Below are 27,865 nucleotides of genomic sequence, written 5' to 3' on the forward strand. Positions count from 1 at the left end.
CGGATGGGTTAATAAAATGTTTATAACAATCCTTTATAGCAAGATGCACAGCTTAAAAGAATTAGAGGATTTGTTAGGTGAACATGATCTTAATACTATGATACTGTGATAATATACCTAAGGTTCTATTGTTTCACCCAACAGAATAAGAACAAAGAATATCTGTGGTGATATTTTCCAATCTTTTCTAAGTCGCGATCTCTTTTTATAACGGTTAGAAAATTTGCAAACCCCTTGCAAATAAAGAGATATTTTTGATAAAAGATTTATGTAATATATTTACATATATGCAATCAGCGGTAATTCCATAGAAAGTTTATTTAAAAATAAAATTATATCTATACATGTAATTTATCAGTAGGGTATTTTGATGGGGATTTTAAAGGAAGCGTATTGTGTGTATAGGATGTGATAAATTTTACACGATTTTCATTTATGTAATTAGCTGTATAAAAATTTTACTTTTTTATATGTGTATTGTTATAAGTTTCGACTAGTTTCATTTTGAGGAAATAGGTAATTTTAGAATATGTTAAATTTTAGAAATGCACGTAATAAAATAACATGCAAGCGATCTGAAACATATATGTAGGTATATACGTAAATCTAAAGCAATAGATTACACAGACAGATACACAGGAGAAGCAGTTATTGGTTTACTCTGCTGACGTCTTTCGTTATGGTACCATTTGGAGAGTTAGTTTACCGCAATAAATTCCTTAATGATTTACGCTAAATCAATGCTGGAATTGATTTATTTCAATCACTAGCTGCTTGTACGTAAGATCTTATACAAATTACATACGATGATTCACGATTAAATAATCAGTTTCTATTAATACGTTCGACTAACCATTTGAAAACATAAATAATAATCAATTATGCGCCTGATGTCTCACATTGACAATCAACTGACTGAAGAGAAATCAAATGTCGTTCGTATTCATTCTTTGAATTTAAATAAATTTTTGTGATAAGATCGATCAACAATTTCAGTATATTTCTACAAAAGAATTTCTTGAGAATATGAGTTTTGTTCCAAAAAGGAAAAGGTTATATATTTCTCGTAAATTTATTTTTAGCCTTCTTCCCTCTTTTACTTTTTATCGTCAAAGACAATATAAATGGAATATTCAATTTCAAACAAATTAAAATAATATAAAATTATTTCTGGGAGAGAAAGAGAGAGAGAGAGAACTGAAGAAGAACTGAAATAGAACTGATTATACGAAAAAACTGTATTGGTCGAAAGAAGATACTAGTAAGATAAAAAAAGAAGTCCAAAGAATGTACGAGGCTGAAATTTTGAGTAAACGAAGGCATCAAATTTGGTCACGAATGATCAGAAATATTTCGTGCAAGATCCTGCTACGATGATGGAATATAAATTACGAGAAAAGTTTTCGAGATAATCGCTAAAGCATTTAGAATCGGCAAACGAATTTTTATGCGTGATACTAACGATCGTGTTGCGTGAATTTGTGCTATTAAATGTGTACGTGGAATGATGGATACAAGATTTATATGCAAACGAGCGGTTGCCTGATCGTGTTGTTAACTCGTTGATACGCACTGTTGGGTCACAGAAGATACTAATAAAATGCTGCGTATAAAATTAGGATTGTGTCTTGTGTCGGTTAAAACCTTAAGATTGTTAAGTAATTGGGAGATCATTAGTTTTTTGATTTTATCTGTTCACTGAGAATCCGGTGTCTTACAGATGGTTTATTGTATAATTGAAACGGTCAAGTGACTTGAGATAATTAAAGTATGGAAGAATTAATCTATTTCTCCTTTTTAAAATGTGTTTCCTCTCATTGCTCCGAGGCATTTATATCGTCAAATTAAAAAACACATGTAGAATCGAATATCCTATGAAAATATTATTTAGAATCTACTATCTCCAACTTTTTGAATCATTTCAAGCAATCTAAATTTGTGCTATTAAATATGTACGTAAAGTGGTGGATACACGATTTATATGCAACCCTAAAATAAATGTTAACATTTGATAAATAATGATTAGGTACATGTATTATCATCTGTTTCAATGATTATCGAGCTTTATATATACTGTAAGAAACAAGAATATGCTTATAATTTAATTTATAATTTATAATTTTCTGTAATACTACACGATCTGATATTTATACTTTTCAACTATTATTTTATATCCTTATTCTTGTACTATATCTATACGTATATTCTCTTATTTGCTTTGCCAATTTATAATAGTTCTTAATTCTCAATTTTTCCATTAAAAGTGAAAGATTGTAACTGGTCATAATTTTTTCCTCGTAAGTAAAAGAAATTTATTTTAATGTACATTAATCAACAAGTAAGCAATCGAGTATTATTAATTGCTTTTCTGTCAGAATCAAATACAAATTTAGCTTATACTAAACATAATTAATTAACTAAATTATAAGAAATATATAGATTCCTCCATTAGAATTAATTGTATCCACGATTCTCTCGAGTTAAATATTTTGTCACTTGTATCGCGTTTCTATTATTTAAACCAATAGAAGAAATCATTTTCGCCCTTCTGACTTTCTCAATTAAGATCCGTAAAGATGAATCACTACTTACCGAGAGACGGGTCTTTCCCTTTATTGCCATCTTCTTTCTCGTTCGATTCAGACTCGAACTCGATCACATAGAGCGTTTGCCCATCGTCACGATTATCGTTTCTCAAATCGACCGGCTGTTGGTGGTTGTTATTAACTTTATGAATCACCTCGTTGGTCTCCAATCGTGACTGAACGCTAGTAACATCGTAACTCGACGCTCCGTGAACTGCAATAAGACAACACGTATATGAATTTAACAGAAGTACAATGTAGAAGTGACAGAGGTTAACAATTGGAAGATTAAAATTAACTGTTGGAACTGTCGCGAACGCCTTCGTAATATATAACTCGAAACAATTGAGGATTGTACCGAATAACTGGGAATTGAGGCTGTACTCAAGGATCTATTTAACTAAATTTTGATCAATCTTAATTTAGCTTCATTGGGAAGTTCAGAGAAATACTCGTTTGAAAAGTTTGAAATTTTTCCTTGATTGTACCATTACAGATAGAAATTTTATTACTGTAGATATTTGAAATTAAAATTTTATTTAAAGCTATAAAATGATTAAAAATCTATTGTGTGAATGGAAATAAATTTAAGATCATTTAAATTTAAATAGAGAAATATTGTTAACAGAATAAGTAGAAAAATTTGTGCAGTGTAATATTTTTAAGACATTAAATTGTAAGATATGGTTTTCAATGGAATATGTTAATATTAATATTAATAGTAAATAAAGATATATATCTAAAATGTTAAAAATTCTTAGCAAATATAAATTGGAGTTTTCAGTTCAATATTAATACAGATATTCAACTTTTTCACTCCAACCACAAACTCGGTATTATTTCTTACAAATTTCTAGAAATTTGTATTTCTGTAGGAATTCAAAGTCTCTGTACTTCCTTAATACTGGTATAATTGATTAACTTTCAGAATGCGGAAGATTATGTAAATTTCCTATTTCACAATTTCTATTTTTCAATACACACATGCATATCTTATATACAACATACACACGACATATTAACGTAAAAGAAAGTTACATAACGTCACGAACCGAAGAACCAAGGTACTTCAAATAATCAAAATATATTTCTCTAATGATAAAGAAAGAAAAAGGAAGAAAAAGGAAGGAAAACTTACAAGATAAAAAAGAATTAGCTATTGATTGGCTACTAACGAATGACAACGAGTATTTCACGTGTCACACGTTGTTAATGGGGGGGCAATATATCGTTCAAGACGTGAATATTGCCTCGACGGCGCCAGATTTGTCCCAATTCACTGACAAACACGTTTCCTCTATCTTGTCATCTGCAAATATCCTCTAAGATTTTGGGATCAACTACGATTCAAGATCACGGATTCACGTGAACGAAATTTTCGAGTATTCAAGACGTTCTTACGTTACATTGTTACAGTTTTACATTTTATGCTTGTTTTCTTTCTCTCTTTTTTTTTTTGCAGCAACAGCATTTCGTTGAAATGTTTTAGTACTTGGTCAAATTTAATCGTAATATTCGATAAAGCGATGATTAATTTTTGGTAGATTTCATCGGTTTCTTCATATTTCTTTTCGATTTTTAGTGGACAAGAAAAGCATATTAAAAATACGTTATTTTTATATTCTATGTAATTGTTAAGAATGGTATTAATCATCCTTATCGTGAAAAGAAATACGATTATCTGTACGTGCTCAAGAAGAAATAAAAATTTTGCGCATATGCTGCTTCCAATGCACGTTTCTTATGATAATCTTATCTATATATAACATTGAAATTAAGGAAAAAGGGATAGTTCAAATTCGCACATTAAATAGGAATTTTATTCAGTAGAGTTTATTTCCATGGATTTATTTAGGATTAGGAGTAAATGAGGAACGATGTTTAATTTGCGATTAAAGAATAATCTAATTATAATTAAAAGTATTACGTTGTCCTAAAAGTTTCTTTCGTTTCACAAGGAAATAATAAACGCACAATATTTTTTTGTTTCATATTATTTTATTGAATTACGTGTGATCCATTTCCATTTTGTTCTATTATTTCCTTATAAAACGAAAGAAACTTTTACGACAATCTAACACATATGGTAGACGTGAAAAGCATTCGTATACTCTTTAAAATAGATCGACTTTTCAAAAATCGGGCCAGATTCGAGCATTTTTTGAGAAGTTAGAAGAATTAGTCTACTAGACGACGTGGAAAAAGTTCTTGAGGAGGTTGCAGTCGATCGGACTCGCGAAGAAAATAGTAAAGGTAACTTTTTACAAATTTTTCATTTGAGCCTATAATGAAAATTTCAAAAGTAGATTTTGAAGATTTTATGTTATATACATGCTGAAAATTTTGTTGAAATTCCGTTTGAAAGAATGTGCGAATGTTTTTACACCCACGATATATCAATTAACGCGATCGGTTACAACACTTGGTATCGCAACTCACTTACGTTTCTCTCGCTGAGCGACCGTTAAACTCCGCGCACAACTTTCGACTTTCTTTAGCAATTCGACTCTTGATTTTTTATATTATTTCATTTTCGATTCAACTCTACCGATCAGCCCGGTCGCGGTCGTTCGGTCGCGGTCGTTCGGTCGCGGTCGTTCGGTCGCGGTCGTCCGGTCGCGGTCGTCCGGTCGCGGTCGTCCGGTCGTGGTCGCCTGGTCGCGTATCGTCGCGATACACGTATGATAGATACGGAATATATGAGCATGTATACCAACGGAGGCGTTCACACGATGATTTTCTTGAAACGCACTGTTTTGATACACATTTCGTGCATCTTGGCAAGGATACTTTTCGTATGAAGGGGACAGACGAAACATTAAATCAAGTGGCGACATTCACACGGAAAGCAATTCACGATACATGTATTGCGATACGCGTATCTCCGTGTGAAAGCAGCCTAACGGTTTGGCAACGGTTCCGCAATGGTTTTCACCTTCGACTCGTTGACTGCTTCTTACACGCATAGGCACTCACAGATACATCCGCTTTCTACATCTATACATATATCGAGATAAATTTCACTGTGAAATCGTATGTTTTTTTCTTTACATGTTTTTTTAGCAATACATGACCGAACAAAATATTTAATCAACATATTGCATTGTATGTAACGCATTAGTATGATTCTATATGTGTACAATCATATTTTTGTCTCAATAACAATCCATATTAATCTTGTCAATTTCGTTAATCTCGAATCAGATAAAAGATCGTTCTAATAAAAAAAAGATTGATAAAATAAATTATCGTTTCTCTTAGCCTCAAATTATCACTTTTGTTCATCTTGTCATTAATGTTAAAAACGATTGCAATCGTTATTGATAAACCATTGTGAAAATAAAAAAGAGAGAGTTGTCAAGTACCAATATTTTAAAATATATCGTTATGGATAGCATGTTTTTTGAAAAGAAAATATAGACTGAATATAAAAAAAGGGAGATGAAATAAGAGGCAAGAACATGTGAAGTTATATCCAATTACTTCCTACATTCTTTGATGTGAATGAAATAAAGTCACGGCATCAGTTACGAAACCTAGCTTCATTTAAAATGATGTCGCGAAATTATCAAGTGGCTTCTACCGTTGATCGCAAGAGTATCGTAGTTACGTCAAGTGTGCAGTATATCTTACTCAAAGCAAAATATAAATTAATATACTAAATTTAAATATACAAATTGTTAAATATAAAATCAGTGACATGAATGAATAATAAGATAATAATTTAAGAAATGAGAACTATTAAGTGTACATGTATGCGAATCAGTAAGACAAAAATAATTTAAGAATTAAAAAATTGGCTATTAAAGTATTTAAAATATTACAAACAAAACTTTTTTTACTATTATTTCCAACCATTCTGTACACATAAGAAATGCCACGAGTTTTATTCAATTGTCTTATATTTTTTTAAGATATCGACGAGAAAGAAGATTTTACGCTTTTCCAAAGGGTGATTTTACCCTATAAAGCCACACTATAGCACGATCTATTCTATTTTGACAGATACTTTCATAGTTCTTTAAATTCTCATATTCAAATATATAATACCCAGACAAATAATTTTGTGATAAACGTGTATGATACTGTCCATTAGCAATTTTCTTTTCAATATGCTTGAGAAGGATCGAAATGTCACAAGAAATAAGGAAAGAAAAAAACGTTTCGTTCTGTAAACGCAGATGAGAAATTCACGTCTACTCTGATACGATTATTTCCTATTAATTACTACATTGTACATAAACGTAGTGCTATTAGATGATTCAATCTTACGTAGTTAACGATCACCTGATGGAAACGGCTCGAATGATATTCACTTTGAGATTATAGTACACTGTATATTGATTGTGAGTGGTACGAGTTCTAAGTATGATATTCTCGTACTCTCGTATTCTCGTGACTCTGACTCTTACGAGTACGCAGTTAAAACGTAAAACAGTGAAATTGTGGCCTCGGGACGATCCCTTGATCAGTTTTTAATGGATTTATATACCACAGATATCTTATAAGGTATGTCTAGCTGATTGTCTCATTTTTCCTTAGAAGTACATATTCCTTTATTTGGTAAGTTCATTTACTGGCGGTATTATTTGATATTACATTTAACTAATAAATTACTGCATACATTTTCTTGCTCTATGAACTCATTTTCTTATACAAAATTCTATGCCCATATATGTTTGAGCGATGGTGTATAAATTTTTAAAATACAAATTTAATATATTGCAAGTGAAAATTATTTATTGGTAGTGTCTGGTTACTAAAAATTGAATTCACTTGATTTTCTTTCTTTTTCGTGACTCAGATCACAATAACGTAATAACATGTCTGTGTCTCTATTTTACCACCCACGTATATATATTCGACACGAAAATACGCAATAAAAAGATAATTTTTCGCGATTCACATTTTAATAATACTAACAATATATTTGTGTCTTTATTTTGCCATCGCGCAACACAAATTTAATATATGTATCGTAAGTCAAATAGTAAGTAAAAGTATCCAATAACAAGCACAATTCCTGGCTAATAAAAGTATGATCCGTTTTTTTTCATTTACTTCCATCTTTTCCTTCTTCATGACGAACAAAGTTGAAGCTTATCTAACTTTCATTGTGCCAACGTCGATATACCAGCGCAGAACAGGTCGGCACCAGGATTTTCCATATTCAGGTTGTTTTATTTCCTTCGAAGGAAAAAGGCGTACGTGATCCTCGAAACGTTCACGTTTTACGTGGAACCGCTTATACAGGCCTTTTTCCCCACTTAACGCGAAACGATTCACCACGGTTTCACGTACATTCCGTGTACGATGCAGTCTTAATCATCGGCGACCTTCGGGAATACGATTACAGGAGATGGCCTGACGAGAAATTGGCGAGGACTTGCATCGTCTCCAATATGCCGTCAGGCAAATTGAACAGCTTGGATAAGATTTTGCCTCTTCTTGAATCTTCTGATTCTTTTTTTTTCGCTTTACCCTTCTCCTTGTCTTGTTTTGTCTTTCTCTTTTACCATTATTACTAAAGTTTTTTAGCTTTCTAGATATAGATTGTTTTTTATGTGACATATCGGGATTCTTCTCTTCATTTCATTTTTCTCTTTTGTAACAATTATTACTCGGGTCTTTGATTTTTTAGACATAGACAGTTCTATGGGACATGTATTAATATCGACGAAACGTTTAAAACTGGCAACGCATGCTGTGAGCTAAATACGATTTTGGTCATCTTTTAAGGATCGTGAGCAACAAAGAAAGACTTTTGGAAACATATCTCCGATCGTTTCAACTACATATATTTTAGAAACATTCTACGTTTTTCATCTCGAAGCAAACTCTCTTAATGTTATATCAAATTATTGTACGATTATCATGTAGCTTTTATAAATCAAGAAAAAGAAGTTACTTCTTGACAAAATTATCTAACAAGCTTATATAAATGAATACCTATTGTGTTCTCTTCTTTGATCATTCAGGAAATTTACATTATCACACTGTGTATACTGACGTCTCAGAATTCTGATGGATATGAATAATTAGGTATGAATCATTCAGTTGTAAAAAAGAGGTGGAATTTTTGGGACAGTTTTACGATTGAGATCACCGAAATGAGATATAGCTGGTGGGAAAAACAATGGTGACATGGCAATCCAGATGGTTCATGGTTTACCTTGCGCGCACAATTTAGATAATTGACCCTTACTTGTTGGTGCTTATTCTGCTTGGATAATTGCAAATGTAATTAATACAATAATCGTGTTAAACCATTGAACGCGCTGTTACGCGCCAATTTGCCTCTCGTTGGCACCCGTGTTAGTCACAAATGAGTTTTAAATTCCAGATAGAAGAGGTAGACTCGATTCGAATTCTCTTGAACGCTTTAATAGAGCAATTACGAATATGTAGGTGTATACAGAGACGCAAAAAAGATAGTTTAAGACGCAAAAAAAAAATTATGCAATTTCGCAAAATAACATTGTAATTTACTAGAACAATTAAATAGATATAATACATATTTTCCAGCATAGATAATTGTTAAAAAGAGGAAAAAAAATGTTTAACTCAAAAATCAAGTAATATTTTAAACAATTTTTATCAACAATTTTCTTTAGTTTTATGAAAATATTTCTATTTCTATTTCTATTCTTGTTGGTGAATGACGGAACCGTCTTACGATCGAAAAATAATAAGATACGTTTTGTTCACCGACCTTTTTCTATTTCTCTTATCTGGTATTTACGCCAAACTGTATATCACTAAGAATGCATTCGAGGAAGAATGCAACGGGAAAACAAGAGGCTTATTGTAAATTATAATACATAATTTAAAAATGGAGAGTCACGGGAAAAATACAGTAGCGATAAACACAAATTATACGCGTTTGTTCGCACAATACTAACAAATGATCCATTGTGCAATATCGTGTTCTTTTTAGTACACCATACAATGCATATTTTTTAATTAAAACTGACGTCTAAAATGTGCGCTCTGTATTATAGGCCAGTGAATTGTTCTGTCTACTTAAGTATACTATATTTTTAAGACACTTTTGAAGCACATATATTAAATTTTATCGTTTCGTTGGCTCCAATCAGCTCTTCTTTTATGAGTAAAGAAAAGTTTCTCAGAAAACCCTACATCTATCTAATGCCATTTTTCTATCACTTCTAAAACGAACGCCGACCTACTTCGTAATGCGTTTGTTTCATAGTTGTTAAGAAATAGGGTGGCTCGCGTTCCTGTCCTATCTCGGTACTCGGTTCTATCTCGTTGATAAACTTTTTACCGAAAAGTTGCTGGCGAACTTCGCTATGAAAGTGTGCTTAAAGTCTCCTCGTTCCGGCGTGCTCATGAAATAGGTTCATGCCGCTACAAGCTTGTTCTGTTATACTAGAAACTTTTTTCCAATTACTATGAGGAAATGTTAAGTACGTTGCATCACCTATAGACGATCAAAATTATAAGGGAAAAAGAAGAAATAATTAGGAAGAGATCATGATAATTCTTTGTAGAGGAAGTAATTTTTATCCCCTTAACGCTGTGTAATTAGTTCTTCTAATTATTCTTGAGAGGCATCGAATTTCAAAGAAAATAAAGTTTCTTCAATCTCCATAGCATTCTCGTATTTTTTAACATCATCAACATACATATCGTCAATGCTAAGCATCAAAACGACGAAAATAATTCATTGACATTCGATATCCGCTATATTGAATTTCGCTGATATCGAACAATATTGTGTTATAAATTGTTTAACTTGTCTGAAGACGTAACCATCTTTGCATAAATTAAAAACTTATAGTTATCGATTTAGAAACGTTCACATAGCTATGGAAACAATGAAAAGTTTAGCAAATCTATTCCGTTACATACGTTACATACAAAAAGTAATAAAACTTTGTATTTTTTTATTTTTTATAAGAATCACAGGATAACTTAACATAATGTATAATTTTCATTAATATCATTCATAAATAAATGGTTGATCATTATGAATAATGATTTGTAATTGTCAATCCACAGATAAAAATATTCATAAAACTTGAGAGTAATTTACGAGTAATTATAATTCTCGCAACCAACATTATTCCATAATAGGTGCTTACAGAAGGTTAGAATGAATTTGGTTCCTAATTATGTTGTTTAACATTAATCGACTCTTATTAGTGACACAGTTAATTATCTGAATGCAGATGAATCTAACAATAAATGTATATCCACTAGTGTTTCTTTGCAGTGATGTAAGTACGTAGCGCGACTATAAAAGTTGCGCAACGTGTTGTTGACTGTTCGTGGAGTCATCGTTGACTTCTCTTGGTAAAGCTGTTGTTCTTCATTGTATTGTACTATTCCTAGACGGTTCGCGAATCGGTCATATGTCTTACATGCCCGTGTACGCGCGGTTAATCATCCAGACTACGGTTTACTACGCATGATCGCGTCATCTGATAAAATTTCATTCGCCTAGCGACAAATAGTAGTCACGTTTGAGAATCTCGAGGCTTTCTTGGTCACACTTCTTATACCTACTTCCTCGTTCTTTTTCTCTTCTCCTCTTTTGGAAGAAATGAGAAACTTTGCATAAGAAATTGCGTCTTTATCGCGATACTTGCTTCTTTTCTATTAATTTATTTATAGATTTATTGCAAAAATAGAATAAAACGATGGGCGTAGTATTATTATAAAAATTACAATAAAAGAAGAAGAAATAAGAATAAGTTAAACAGATAGAAAGAACAAATATTATTACGTATAATAATAATAATAATAGTAATAATATACTAATTTGTGATATCTATTAGAAGATTTACTGCAATGTCTACTAAAGTGATTAAAGTAGTATTATTATAGAATTAGTGCAATCTTATTACAGTATTATAGTGATTTTGTATCCGTAGTTTTATCATAAGAGATACTACTTACTTATGTGTGGTATGCCGAGGTGACTATTATTTTGCTGATGCAATTTTATAGATAGTCTTGATAAAATTATAATAGCCTTTTACTAGAATATACATCGTTTCCGATAATCATCTTTTTTACGATTTACTACGATATCAATAAAAATAGTTCTCACGTAAAAGATAACGAAGAGGGAGAGGAAAAGAGAAAGCTTTCCATATACAATTTGCTAATGTACTTATCCAAATAAAACCATGTAGACACGGAGACATTGGAAATTTCTTTTTACGTGTTATTTATATAATTTGTCTCCGTATTTAAAAGATAGGAATTTAATGAATAGCAAAATAGAGATTTTACTTGGCAGAGGTAAAATTGATTAACTTACATACATATTATGTATAATACGGTATTTATCGAAACAGCTATTATTATATTACTGATATAATGCTAATAACATATATATATATATATATATATATATATATATATACTCGTTACACCCTTATCGTTTTTCATACTATCCTCGAATTCATCGAATTTGAAGATATAAGAAGCAATTAATAACCAGCCAAGCGTTCATTGAAAAACAATTAAATCGATAGAGTAAACGAGTGGGGGAAATTTTTCAATTTTTCAATTTACTCGATAACACTCTTCAAGAAGCCTTATAACTTCCATCGAAGTTCATTCTCTTTTTACTTTAGTATTCTTAGATCGGTGAATAATCGAATTAAAACGCGAAATATAATTTGAAATCATGATTAACGATTCAGTATTATCGCGTTGATCGTTTATCGCCAAGATTAAAATATGTTTTCGAGAGATAAAATGCAGGGCCAAAGAATCTTGCGTTATCGATCCCGACGAGGGATCAGATTTTGATGGCGAAATTATTTTTGGACACTGAGAAAATCGCTCGCTCTGTATTCTTACGTAAAATCTAAGCAATTTCTACAACCAGACTTTTGGCAGATAGCCAACAATCTATAGAAACACGTCTAGTGAACGTAAAAAATCCGATTAAAATTTTTCCGATTCGTTTGGTGAATAGAGAGTACGTTCGTACTAATCAGATAAAATATACACGTGCAGTTAAGACAATTACGATGCTTGTCTACGTTGTATCGCGTAAAAGAGCATAGTCACGCATTTGATATTTATAATAATCGTTCACGTAATATGCATTTAATAACGCACTGCATCGGTAACTGCACAGTCTTCTTCATAATATTGCGATTTTTTCTTTCGTTGCAGATTCTTATAGTGCATTTCGAATTCATTGATCTGAACGATACTGATTATCTTTTCTTTAAATGATACTGATTATTGATAATTTATATCAAAATCCAAGGTACTCAAATAAAAAGAAAAATAAAAAGAAATTTTTCTAACAAAAGATCAGCTTTATTTAATCGGACATTTTATTCAAATTTTTAGAATTTTCACACATGTTCCCACAGAAAGATAAATACTCAATTAAGGAGAACGTTTAGGAAAATGGCAATCTTCTTCTCACACAAACTGAAAATTCTGCCCCTATGTAAATTGTATATTTAAAATTTCTCAAGGCGTTTCCAAGTTCGAAGAAACATACTTCTTTTGAAGTTTTAGCTTTCTAACGTTGAGAATGTTTCGATTTATTTGAAAGATCTTTCTACGGGTATATTTGACAAATATGGATCAGTGTAACATGCACTATCTCGATCTCGTTCACGCGGCCGACTTTGAAACAAACGCCGAAGGGTCGTCCCTTAGAGCCACAGTATCCGGCGAAAGTCTAGTGTAGGCTCTTGTATCCGTTCACGTGCACGCGAACAATGGCTGTACACTTCAGGCCAGATAACAATACTTCCGATAATAATACACGACAAACGTGAAAGTTGGTCGGTGGCCAAGTTCCACCGGCTGGACTCGGCCTCAAAAACAAAAGAGTACGTTCGAAGGTCTTCCTCTCGAACAGAGATTCAAGATAATTGTAGAGTTTTTTGAACAAGACATCTAACGAATCCTTTATTCCATCCAATCAGGTTCCATGATTTTATCGCTAAATACTTCGCAATGGATAATATTTATCATACGAAAATATTGGAATTACCCATGTGTAATAAAATTTCTTCATATCTTACTATTATTCGTATATCTTTCATATATTCTATTATTAAAAATGTTTTCATACTTTACTATTAAAATTTGAAAATCTAAAATTGTGAAATAAGAAATTTTATCTCTGTGAAATGGACGCGTAATCAAGCTTTTTTAATACCATACATTAGGCTTTGAAAACGTACAATTTTTTTAAACGTACCATTTTATCTGTAAGAGAAAATAGAGGGAATTTATTAATCCAAAATTAAATAATATTAATTTAAATTCGAGTAATCTAAAATTAATTAATCCAACTTACGATATTACACGAAATATAAGAATATCAAATGCGAATTAATCCGTGCTAACCAATTCAGATTTGTTCTCTACAAATTCTCACTTTATCCTATACTACTTCGCAGTCTATCCTTCGTGTAAGTGCATCCGGAACTTCATGGTCAGATGCAGTAACGAGACGATGTCTGCGCATCTTTCCATAAAAAGCACCGTGTGTTACATCGAGTGATTTTATTTCAAACGATTCTCTTAATATTCAAAGGATGTTCAAACTTGTAAATGCAAAAAGCACAAAGACGTTTATTTATTCAACGAACGAACGACTTTGTATTCACGCGTGTAATTTTTACACAAACGAGGACAGTTGTTCGACGTCACAAATATAACGACGACCCACGAGCTATAACGGTTTCCTGGGCCTGTTACACGGTTGTCAGGCGCAGAATAGACGCGTTAACATTTATAAATCCGCCATAGAAAGTTTCTGGCTAGGTCACTGAACCGGTCGACCAGAAATTTAGCGAGATTAGGGTAATTCACGATGGTCCTGCCTCGAACTAGGACACACCAATTAGATCTCATGATTTAGAGGTATAGATAATCTTAGTTCGAAGGTGTAATATAATTCTAGAAAGATATTCGTGCATATAGTATAATAAATAGATATTTATATAGTAATAGTAAATGATTAGAAACTAATGAATAATCATTGATAATGAGTGTGTGGAAGCAGATATCCTTAGTTTAAAAGTACATCTCTAAGACATTGATTTATGGGTATAATAAATAAATATTTATACAAGTAATGATAGTAAATTATAACGTAATAGCAGCAGTACATAGTAATAGTACTATGTAGTTGTATTTGCTTATTCTGTTGAACTTTCATCCATTACAATTAAAAAGTTAGATAAATGTTTGTCGATAATTATATTAATTCCTATTTTACATCATATTTATAGACATTATTTATGTGCATTATCGAGTGTAAATAGGTAATTAATAATAAGTGTGAGAGTAAGGTAAAGTTGATGTAATTTTATAAAAACGTATGTCTTTAAACGAACGTTTATCTATATAATGACAGTAAATTATGAAATATAAAAAATCTCCATCTGGTTTTTTTTCAAAGAAATAAAACGAAAACATTTATTTATGATTATTACTCATAGAGTTGTTATAGTTATTTGTGTTTCTCAAGTTTATTGCATAATATCTTTTTGTAAATAATCTTCTTTAGCATTCAAAATTCGTAAGCCGATCCAATCTAAACAAACTTATTAAGTTTCTTTGGATTAAAGAAGAATTGAGAATGCTGCTCAGCGTTATTTTTATAATGTTTTTTATCCCTACTCAAAGCAGCAATTTCTTCTATTTATTTTATTTTTTGAAATATTCGCAGTAGTTATGAAATGACTTCTTGCATTCTTTGGAATAATTCTGCAATAAGATATGATTGATGAAACAAGTTATATTTCATTCTTGTTTATTGTTATTCGTGAAAGGAGAAGAGAAGAGAAGAAAACCCTAACAATGTAGAACAGCAACAGACAAACGTCATCGCTATTTCAAAATTTCAAAACTACCGAAGAATTTTATATCAGGCTAGTTCAAGGAAATAATAAAAAATAGAACTCGAAATTCTCTCCTCCGACTTTTTATTTTTATTAAAAAAAATCTCAATATTTGATCTAATTATATGATACAATAAAAACATTGATAGTTTGGAATTAAAATTATTATGAGCTTACTTACAGAGGATTGGCAATAAATTACATTACTCTGCAATGTAAAAGTCTATACTGTGTATTCAATATGAAACGTACAATAAGCGAAAACCTAAAAGACAATAGATCTATTCGTACGTGATTGTTTAATATTTAACGACGAATATTTAACATCCAGATAGTATTTCCTCTGCCAATCTGAACGAGCTTAATATCTTGCTAATTACAATCTTCCCGTATCCCAAAATGCATAACTTGATAAATAACCACAGATGTAAACGGATTGGAACGTATACAGAAATATTTAATCCTTGATTGTTCATTTAGACTCTCGAAACGACGTGGCAAATTCATATTATATTCAATTATAAAGTTTGCGATGAAGTCCTTCAATTTCGCCACTCTATCTCTCCATTTCAATTAAACATTGAAATGAAAGTTGTTAAGTACATATTTGAGACCTTAAAAATGGAAGAAAAAGATTAAGCGAAAAATTAAATTAGACTATAATTATCTCATAAACAGTGTGTAAATATGTATGTTTCTTCGTTCGGGAAGATCGAAATAAAGAAATTTTTCTGCATATTATCAATCGTCGATATTTTTCGTCTATTTTTTGCGATTTCCATGTATCTTCCGATTCTCCTTCAAGTAACAAATCTTCTGATTTTATTCTTAATTTTCTATAATCACGTTATTCATAGGATAACGTCACGCTACAAAGTTCACGATATTCTATCCTTGGAAGATATTTCTGAGAAAGGTATATCCGTCGTTGTAAAAAAGATCCACATTATGTAATAGAAGAACCATACAATGTCATTATCATCTTTACACAATGACGAGTGAAACATCGTGACATGAAGAATATTCATATTAGCATAATAATATTTCAAAAATATAGACATACTTCTCGTATTAATTAACTACGATCTCTTTATCAATTTAGAAAAATCTGTACTATCTGACCAATAGCTTAAAGAACAATCTAACAATCTACGGATGAAGTATTTTTCAAGCAATAAAACTGCTATAAATAAGTTTTCCAATAAATGTATAACGAGTGGATGTCCTGATATTTAAGGCCGACAATGTACAATAGAAGTTGCAACGAATGAGATTCTAAAACCAATTACGTTTTATAGTACCTCGCTGTACAGGGATAAAAAAAATCCTAACAAAGAACGTCGTCCATCCCATCTTAGTATGCCAAGAGTTAATGGGAATCGAGTAATTTACAGAACAAAAAACGAGATCGGTTAACGAAGTCTCCTATTAAGAAGGTTCTAACTGCCTGTAAGAGGTTCTAACCTTCTTCTAATTCGAAGGTTATCTTCGAAAAATCTGCTGATCTTGGGTCGCGATAACGAGCTACGACTTGCTGGAAGTGTCTTCGATTTTAGACCAGCAAAAACAACGCCGATAATGAACGCCTTTAATCGGCACAATGCGCTGTTCGATTTTTCAGTTCGACTCTGTTCTTAGCCCAGTTTCGTTTCTCGTCCATTAACGCACACGAAACAGAACGATTCTGTGCTTTTGAATATTTAATGAAACATGCATGATGGAAGAGATTTTTATCGAACGATGTTGTATCTTGGATTGTCTAACGACAAGACTTACTAGAGAAAATTTGCCTTTTAATTCATTCAAAATATTTGTTAATTTTTTAACAATTATTAAATCTGATTATATCATTAAAACTCCACGGATTAAGAATTTTAATATGACTCTGAAATCGAACAAAATTACAGTAAGATATTTGGTTGTAAAGGAATAACCGCTGTAGCAAAGAAATAACCACTATTCCTTTGGTACTTTGATCTTGCTTTCAACTTATCTTGTTTGAGTTACAAATTGAGAAAAATATATTTCTTTAATTAATAGCAACTCCTTGCTTAATATTTCCTGTGACGTTGTCATGCAACATGACGTCGTACAACGTTTCAATAGTAAACATAGAATTATTTGAATTTTTATAAAAGAGCTTCAAAAGTGATTACACGAAATTTTAATTACAAATTGAAAAAAATAAAAGCTGCTCGGGTAATACAAACAGTTATTGTTGGTTAATATTCAAATTTTTCGGAACGTGTGGCGCTTTAACGCAGCAGAAAGTCATAAAACATTTCAACAACACACGTTAAACTGATTACGGTCTTCGAAAATAAACAGCTGTTATATATATAGATTTTTCGATATTTTCCCCTGGTAAACAAAGAAAGGAGAAGACGAAGTATTATGCAAAGGACTATTCTGAGAAAGACTAATCGCGGGAGAACCGAATTACCGATTAGTGTCAATCACTTTAATGAATTCCTGGTAAACAGCAAGTGTTTAAAAGTTGTTTAAAGCGTAAATATTTCGAGATGGGTGCTTCGTTGAATATGCAACATAGAAAACGAGTCACAATGCCAACGATTATTTATTCTTGTTGATTTCCATCGAGATCGAGAAAAATATCTATAGGTAACATCTTGAAGAGAATTACGCATTAATTAGAATTGTTAGTGGCATTATAGGCCCCAACAATGGTAATACACTGAATAGAACAGTGTTTTCAAGAATATTAATGCTTTTATAATTAGTCATTTTTTAATTTTCCTAAAACTGAGAATTGTTTACCTAGGATACAAGGAAAATTAAAATTTGGTTATTGTAGTAATTAATCTTTTAATCTGATAGTAAATTTTTCAGTAATTAATCTTCCAAGTGTTAAATATTCTGCGATTTGAATAAAAAAAAATCAGGAAAGGCGTATTGTGTGCATTGAAATAATAAGCTTTATTTCCAGAATTTATGGAACGATGAAAATTCCAAGCTCTACATTTAGAGACTTATGATAAGGATTATGACCCTTTTTATTATTATACGCTTTGTTATTGTAAAAATATAGGACTATTGAGAAATTGACTGTTATATTATTAGAAATAATTATAGGGAAATTATAAGTCAAATTAAAGAATATACAATGAATAGGAAAATAATTAAAATAAATAGAAAAACAATTTGACTAGAAAATTGCAGAAGCAACAGACAGATGAGCGATCATCCAATATTTTTTCATTTCTTATTTCACCAAGAACAAATTTCCATCGATTCTATTTCTATAAAAGAATCGATTGTAAACACAAAATAAACCAGTCTTTATTTTTCCAATGCTCTACCCAATCAATTAAAAACGATTAAAAACGATCAAAAACATATAAAGCCGATAGACGAGCCTGAGGCATTTTATTGTTTGTTAATTTATGATGTTATGATCATAAATTACTAAGCGATAAAATTTCTTATATAATTGGAAGAGAAATATTACTATCGTCCCTCATTTTTCTCAAACTACGTATAAATGAAGTTTCCACAAAATTCTGATTCTACTGATAATCAGAAAGTTGAGAGGAAGCAATGATCGATTAAGTCTCAGGAAAGAGAAAGGTGATGTTTGTAAAAGTCAATGTCATGTTGCATCATCCCAAAGATCATCTCCTAGATTTTTCGTCGATGACGTTCGTGATCGCCTTCACTATAGCGTGAAATTGAGATTCATGGTCTAGAATAATCGGACAGAGTATTCCACATCGGCTGATTAGTCGACGATTAATCGGATCTCTGATTAATTTGCGTTATCACTCGGTGAATCGAAACGTAACGACGGATGTACGTAAATCGTTCTCTTTGAGCCTAGTTGAACCTAGTCGTTCCTATAATTGTGACATCTTTTGCGATCGAAATATATGTTTTTTTGTTACTATATGTATATATTGATGTATGCGTATCTAATCTACGATAACATTCTACATTTCCTTTAGTTGGAATATTTAGAAATGTTTGAGATTTTCATGGCCCAATATCACGACATGATTATTAAAATTGTTAATTTTTGTCTGAATATGGGATTCAGAAAAATAAAAATATTCAATAAAATTCAAAGAAGATGAAAGTGTCAAGGAGAGATGTCAAGAAGCATCTTAGGTTTCTTAACCTGAAGTTCTACTTTCTGTAGCCACTATTGTGGATCTCACGTTACAGTATATGGTCTGATGTTACAACTATGTCGAAATTGACTCGAATTCAGATATCATCACCATTATAAATTTTATCTGCTGTAACTGTTAGAAATTCTAAAATTTACGGCATAAGAGTTAATATCTTGAATTAAGAAAAATTTTGGTTATGAATAACGATTATAAATAATTTAAATCCTTACCGGTAATCATTATCGATGACAAGAATTTTAGTTTGATTACGAATAATTATTATTGATAATGGAAATTTAATTTTGGTTACCGATAACCTTTATCAACAGTAATCGTATTTTCTGGTTACGTTCGGCTATTGTTGATTGCTATTAACATTATTTATAATTAGTAAATACAAAATTATTGATAACGTAAAAAGTTAATTATGAAACTTATATATTTATTAAGCAAAAAAAAAAAACGGTATGAAAATATATGAAACAAAGAACAAGGTAAAAGATATTGTATCACAATATTGCTACGATAGTTGATAAAAATATCGTATTAAAGTATCTTTTATCTTATTTTTTGTTTTATATATGTTTTTATGTCGTCAATGAATACTAATTACTAGTAATATTAATAATTTTGAAAATAGTCGAAATAATAATAAATGCAAAATAATAGACGTTTTATACAATAATATACAATTTTCAATGTTAATACATTATCAAGTGTAGAATAAATAAACGTCGATATACATATAGCAACAAACATACAAATAAGTATTTTGTTTACGTATGAAAAATTCATTTCTAAACGATAAAAATATCTTGATTAGCACTTCGATATATAAAATAATAATAATTGAACTCATTCACAAAAAATAGTAACAAGGTAGCGAGTACAATCACGAGTCATGAAAAATAGAAGAAATTAATTAACACCATTAAGTCAATATACATATAGTAGTACTAAACTTATTCAGGAAAAATAGCAATAAAGTGGCAAGCAATTACGATTCCCAGTCTGCTATTACCTGCGTAAAATCAAACAAATCTTCACGTCTCATTCTCTCTCTCTCTCTCTCTCTCTCTCCTTTCTCCCTTCATTCTCAATTTTAAACCAAGTTGCAAAAAAAGGTTCAAAGGTGCCAAATCACATCCCTCTCTTTGCTTGCCCTTTCTCCACTCGTCACTCCTCGACGACTACGATATTTATTGTTTTTGCCACCGATACATAGGCCAAGCTGGACCCGCCTTAGGCATGCAAGCGCGCACATGCAAGTCTTTTCTGCAGCTGCAGCAGTTCACCACAATATCCAATCGACGAGGCCTGCTGGCGGGTTTAAAAGGGCCACTGGCAAGCTGCCAATAGGGCTGACAGAAAACGACAGGCTCGTTAACGGATAACCGGCGACAATTAAGGTAAACGAATCGATCGGGCCAGGGTATTTAACTACCACTCGGCCCAACGTTGGTGCACGTGTAATTAACGTGTGTAAAATCAAATTCATTCCGCCTCTCGTCGTTTTGTCTCCCGTTTAATGTGTCTATCAACCTTTGCGTCACTGCATCCTTTGACCCTGTTCTGCTTACTCCTCAAGTTTATATTCCTTCAGATATCTTTTCCTTAAATTTTGTAATACTGTATTTGTGACGAATATAGAACAATAAGAAACAACAAAAAGATACTTATACAATTTTTTATGTTTTATTAATATCTGTTGAGGATATTCAATCTCGGCTCATATACGTTGGAGAACGACCTGGGTCAACCCTGTGGTGTTCGCGCGACCATTTGCGATCTAATTGGTAATTATTATTGCGTTAATTGGTAACGATTGTTTTTTATTGGTATTTAATTTTTAGTAATTTGAGCAAACCAACAAAGATCAATACAAAATCAATCGAAATGATTGTACTTTCTGAAACATATTACGAGTTCATAGTTAACTGATGTTCGCAGTGATAAATTTCATTAATTATTCGTAATGAGCGTGACTTTAACACTCTTGAATATTTGAAAGCTTCTTTTTAATCCAAATCTTAATTTTCTGCAACCCATAAATTACACCGTTTTTTTGCCTTTCTCGTCTTTCTCTCAAGTTGTTTTCTCTTTTTCCCTCTTTTTTAATTCGAATCGTTAATTTCCAGTAACTCATAAATTGTACTTCTTCAGCTCTCTCACCTACTATCTGCTTTTTCTTTGCTCCTATTTTTTGGATGATCGTTCCCGTAGAAAAAGAAAATCAAGTGTGTAACGTGATTCGGGGTCAAACGTTGAACCCGTTACCTCGTGATGACCAGACACGTGATTTTTAATGCGCACAAGTCTCTGTCCACCGACGTTCCTTTTCACTTTCCGGCACACAAATTCCGCCGAAGTGCACTTTGATTCTGCTAGCTCTTGACACTTGTGTTTGCGCAGTGGGAACGTTCTTGGCTTGTCGAGTGTTTTGTGAAGTGGATCGCGGAATAACGTGTGGTCGAGTATACTGCATACGCAAAGGCGATAAAACCTAATATTGTACTTTTGTTCCCTATTTTTCCATTATACACCTAGGATTTCTTTTTTATCGATTTGGTAACTAGTTTTCGAAAATAAAAACTCTTCGACCTGAAGACATCGAATTACTTCATATTTAATGATAATGATTAATAAAATTTGCGACAATTTAATAAGTCTCTTAAAGATACAGCTAACGAAATAAAACAAGTAAAAACTAAAAATTTATATTGTACGAATCTAAAATTGTTAACGAAAAAATATTTTTTATAGAAAGTTAACGATAAACAAAAATTGTGTAGAAAATTTGGATAGATATAAGCAATTCGAATTGATTGGAATTAGTGAAATTGACAACAGTATACAACAGCTTTTAATGTTATAGAAAAATCGATACTAATAAAATGAAAAAGATAAAAGATAATGGTTTAAAGATCGCCAATGAAGAAAATATTTTTATTTTAATGGTATATTGATAGAAATCAAACAGAGAGTTAGGGCGAACATCTCGTGTACAGATCGCGGATTTTTTCCTCGTTTCTCTGTAAAAACGTTCTGTTTATTTTCTTAAACTGCTGATCCTTCAACGAAAAGCTTCGGAAGTATGTTAAAACACTCTTCGTATTTTAAGGAACGTCCGGATTTTGCGGTTAAAATTCATGATGCGCAAACTGCCTACTATGTAATTCGTAACATTTCTTCATTTTTCTCATCGTTTCCCAAAGCAACTTGGTCTTCTCAAAAAAAGCAACAATTGGAGGAAGCCATTTTTCTTACAGCAGTAACACAGTGGAATGACATTAAAAAATAGAAGAAGATGCGTCAAATCTTAAAACAATAGAAACTCGTAACTTTAGATTACGTGTGTCGTAATTTTCACTTTTCGTCCCATTCTTTGTATTTTTCTTTAATACAATTGCAAGCCGCAATATGCTTTTAACTTCCGCATTTTTCAATAGAAGCTCAAGAAACGCGTGATATTTCTTTTCATGGGTTCGTACGTTTCTATTTTTCTGTTTGACTGACAGTTTACGGATCGTCTGTAAACCAACATCTTTATTCCTTCCTTCAAATATTGGAAGCCTAATAAATCTTTCTGTAGCCAATAACAACGTTTCCAAAGGGATAAATAATAATTTGAATTCTTATTTATTGTTCATTCTCCTATCTCTTTGTCCCAATTGTTTTAATATATTGATTTAAATTACCTTTACCTCAATGTTAATTTTCATTCTGAATACTCATATAAAAATCGAAAACTTTTGTTTATCAAAAGCTTGTATATTGAACATTCGTCATGAAAAATTCAAAGGTCATTGTATAAAACAGTTATTACATCAAAGATTTCTGATTTATATACATATGTTGAGAAGGGATTTATTCTTGACCATCGCTTTATCATGCGATCTAAAAACAAGTATGATCGATATGATTGGTTTCTTCGAACGTACCTACGTGCAAGAAAAGTCAGGTTCTCAAGAAATCGAATCACGTGTTGTACTTGAAGGTAAATCCATCCAAACGGAGGAGAAATTCCGCGAAAAAAATGTATTGTTTCGGCGAAACTATGCGTCTTCGAATGAGACATACTTCGAAAATCCCTCGGAAACTTGTTATAATCATGTATGTATCTCATACGCATACATAAATACATATATATATTTTATCAGTTTTCTATCCCAACAGCACTGGTAATAAATATTTCAAACCTTGTATACATTTGAAGAGAACCTGCGTATTTCTTTCATTCCAATATGTATATATTTATAGTTGCAACTAACTTTATTTATCGATAAAACGAAACGAGAGGCAAGAAAAATATCTTTAAACAAATAACTGATTACGATTACAATAAGAAAAAAATATTGAAAGATAAACAAATAATGACTTAAATTAAAGTATCAAAATTTTGCTAGAAAAGATACAGCAAAAATAATAATATCAAAGATAAAAGATATAACGAAGCTTCTTAACTGAAATACAGGAATGTTGTTAAAAGATAAATATATTATCTTCCTATTACCACCAATGAATCTATTGATATTATTAATTATTAATCCTTATTTATTAGTCTGATCTAAAAAAATTTTAATCAAACATAAATTCTCTTCTGATCCAATCGTAAATATAATGAAATATATGAAAGCTAATTATGAAGATTCTAAATGTTCGAGTTCTATGATCGATAATAAGAAAGTACTCGACCGTACTCGTGATCATTAGAGATTGCGATGTAACCGATTATTCGAGCGTTTCATTAAAAATTAAGCCGCGTATTTTTTGCAGCTTTACTTCGATCTCATCATCCTTATCATCGAAAATATCTCGAAAGTGATAACGATCGTATATGAAGCATAATGAAAGCGCAGACCGTGTAATCTCGTACGGTGTGGTCACGAAAATCACGTAGCCAAAGACAGAAATTCTTTAGTTTTAAGACATACAAGTACGAGAGTTTCTTTTCTTTGATATCGCCTATAGGTATATGTATATTTTACTAACATTTTGATAAAAATTGCTATAGATAATCAACTATTACTTTTTTAATAGAAAGCCCTAGGTAATACAAAGCTTGCTAATAATTGAAGATTACAAGATATGATAAGTATATTTTTGTCCATGTTTTGTTATGATAAATAAGCAGGTGAATTTTAACGTTAAATTGTAATTGAAAATGAACAAAATCTAGAAATCACTTCTTTTAAAAATGGTTGATAAGTTTAAATTTTGTGGAGGTCAAGAGCATAATTAAGACAAATATTCATATATCCTCAATATTTTAGTACTGTGATGAACAATATATTATAATATAGCAATATAATAACATCGAAAATTTTTGAGAAAATGAAAACACGTACATTCAGCTCCAGAATCAAGTAAAAAGACAATTTTACTGACACGAGGATGCATTGACAATAATTTTCTTAGTAAATAGAGGATGTATAAAGATGTATAAAGAAGACGTGTTTTTAGAATTTATAAATTCTATTAGGAACTAGGAGAATTTTCGAAATTTTAAATTGCGCAAAAAAGAAAAAGAAAGGAATTTTTGTGCTATCCGAGAGAGAAGAATTTTTAGAATTTTAAGTACATGCAAGGCAAGAGAATTAACAAATTTTCAAATTATATCTGCAAACTGAATTTTCCAAATTTTCTCTTGTTGTGTGAGTAGTAAGAGTGAGTAAGAAGTAACTTGTTAGATGACTAATACGAATTATACTGGAGCAGAAATTAAGGGATGACGTTTTTGTAATGACATCCATAAACATAGAGATCGAATGAGATCATTGATGGATGTCTCTTTTATCGAATAAACCTTGCTAGAAATAGCGATCGAACGTCAGTAGTATACGTATGTACTGGCATCGATCAATGCGAAGGAGCTTCATAATTCGAATCTCTGGCTAATTAGTTTTTAATTGTATCGGTTCGTAAGACCGAACGTTATAAACAAACTATGCTATAAACACTGCCTGAGAAATAAGGGCGATATCTGTGAAGATATTAGATTTATAGGAAAATCGCTTTTTATTTGTTTTCCTTTTCGAAAGGAAAAGTTCAATTATTTTAAGTAAATTAAATATTGATTGGTTTTCAACGTAATAACTACTGTTATTAAAATATTCTTTTAGTGCTTTCACGATTTAATACACAATACTTATTCGATATTTCTCGATGAAAAAATTATACAAAGATTGTATCTAGATAAAAAACAAGAAAGTCGTCATTTAAGAGACGTCATTTAATCTTATTTCACTTGTAATTTTTATTCGATTAAACAAAATTGTAAGGATCGTTTTACCTGAATAAGGTAGACTTGTAAAAGTAAAAATCTAGCGACGAAATTTTCCAATCTAATGAAAAATAAAAATTACAAGATTATACAGATTGAAGTAAAGAAGTTCGAACAAAATATAACTCTATGCTTCATAGCTAAATAATGAGAATTAACAAGTGAAAATAAATCGATACTAATGTGATGTAAGATTGAGCTCTATGTACAATTTCTAAATAAGAAACATCTATAAACGAGAATAACCGGTGAATTTGTACAAAGATCAATAGCAATACATGACAAACTTGTCGGAAATATTAACCGGTCTTAAACTAAATTCTTACCTAACTATTTCCTCCTAGCTGGCGATTCGCGGAAGTTAAAACAATCCGTTTGACGGATAAAACCAGATTAAACATGTGAAATGCCATCAAAGAATGAATTTCTTTTTTTAGATTATTAAGGATTATTATTATTAAGGTTGTGTTAACGCCAAATTCCATTCGAAATTATTTTTCCAGTCATTTACATCATCGAATTCTGTGTTCTTTAATTATTTCAATTATTTTGAATCACGTTGCTGATAGCTCAGAAATTAACGGGACTTTTGTGAAAGAGAAGTCAAACGATTCGACTATAAGAAGGTACAGTTCAAGGAACGCCATACCGGTATCGTGGGTTATAGACGATCATTATAATTTATGCATTTTATATTTTACGTGATAAAAGTTGCATTAAACACGAACTAAAATGAAATAATCTACGATCAAATAATACAATTTTTTAATCCAAATTTTCGTCTTCATAATATCAATTAAGAATTAAAAAACAGAGCAAAAAGTATAAAATTCTAGTGCGACTAATAAAGAGTAATTCTTCCTTTTAATGTAAACGCTTTATCTTACCATTATTTAAAAGATAATTGTAATACGTAATAACTGTAATAGTTTATTAAAGATAAAAATATTGGAACTTTGCATAATCCCCTAATAATTGGAAAATCATATGCTTTCTTGGCAGAAGGAACGATATTGTTCAGTGTCCTAAAACTTAAACGACAGTAGGAACCTTTAAACGTACTAACTCCAAGAAGATGTGTGGCAGTTTTAAGAAGGCAAATAGCGGCAACAGACTCTCATAACCAATAAGTATAGCGCAATTTCCAATTAATTTTGAAACGACATCTAAATATATAATAAACCTATACATGGTACTATGACCGGAGTAACTTAGTATAAGTTCTGTGGCTCTATTACAGTACGCGTCTAGCTAAATTAATTCGTAGTCACTCTATGCTTTGCTACTTCAACCTATGAAATTTAAATCTAAATACTTTCAAGTGTGTACGTGTTCACAGGTCTGTGCAATAAATGGCAATGAAAAATGCTAAACGAAAAGAATACGTTTTTTCATAGACATAAAGATATAAAGATAGTTGTATAAACTAATCATACGATGTATCTGTCAACGCGTTTACCATTGAAATATAATCGGTAAACAAAAAAATTTTAATGTGTAAAAACATTCGTAAAACGTTGTCAAACGCTCCACAAAGCGCTTAAGCAATTGCAATCACTTTACGAACTACGTACATATACATATTCCATCGTACTGACATAAGTGATATCATATCGACTATGTGTAAAGTAAGGCGTACAAAATTCGGTCGACAGTCGACGTATGAATTCTCTATACCTCCACGTGACTTGAAGGTTACATAAACGACCTATTTACATAAAGTATTAGCTACCAAATATAACATTCAAGTATCAAAACAAGAATCAATTACGAACCGGTATCCCACGTAAGTGTATAAAGCTACGCTGCCTCAACTTCACTGTGATCAATAATTGAACGATGCGTGAATTCGAACGATGATACATGGAAGCATTAATAGGACCGCGTGTCACGAAATTGTAGCCACAATTCATTCACGAAACCGTACAAATCCACGTACGTCCGTCCGGTTTAAACTTAAACAACCTTAAGCATAGCTGATCACTGTTTACACTCACTAGTCTT

At 31.3% G+C, this 27,865-nt stretch overlaps 1 protein-coding gene and 1 long non-coding RNA gene across 8 annotated transcripts in view; one reads left to right on the forward strand and one right to left on the reverse strand.

Annotated features, from left to right (window-relative positions):
* LOC122566329 overlaps positions 1 to 27,865 on the reverse strand; it is a 33,429-nt gene that overhangs the window by 4,842 nt on the left and 722 nt on the right. For both annotated transcript variants that reach the window (XM_043723434.1, XM_043723433.1), the window contains exon 2: positions 2,593 to 2,799. In XM_043723434.1, the coding sequence (XP_043579369.1) occupies positions 2,593 to 2,799 (207 nt within the window). The remainder of the gene's footprint in view (positions 1 to 2,592; positions 2,800 to 27,865) is intronic.
* LOC122566330 overlaps positions 6,365 to 27,865 on the forward strand; it is a 29,654-nt gene continuing 8,153 nt past the window's right edge. Inside the window, exons 1-3 of one of the 6 annotated variants that reach the window (XR_006316466.1) lie at positions 6,365 to 7,094; positions 20,804 to 20,987; positions 21,292 to 21,374. This is a non-coding gene — a long non-coding RNA (uncharacterized LOC122566330). The other 5 variants (XR_006316465.1, XR_006316464.1, XR_006316468.1 and 2 more) reach the window with 5 other exon arrangements.

The sequence above is a fragment of the Bombus pyrosoma genome, linkage group LG3, assembly GCF_014825855.1.
Source record: "Bombus pyrosoma isolate SC7728 linkage group LG3, ASM1482585v1, whole genome shotgun sequence".
In the NCBI taxonomy this organism is placed as follows: Eukaryota; Metazoa; Arthropoda; class Insecta; order Hymenoptera; family Apidae; genus Bombus; species Bombus pyrosoma.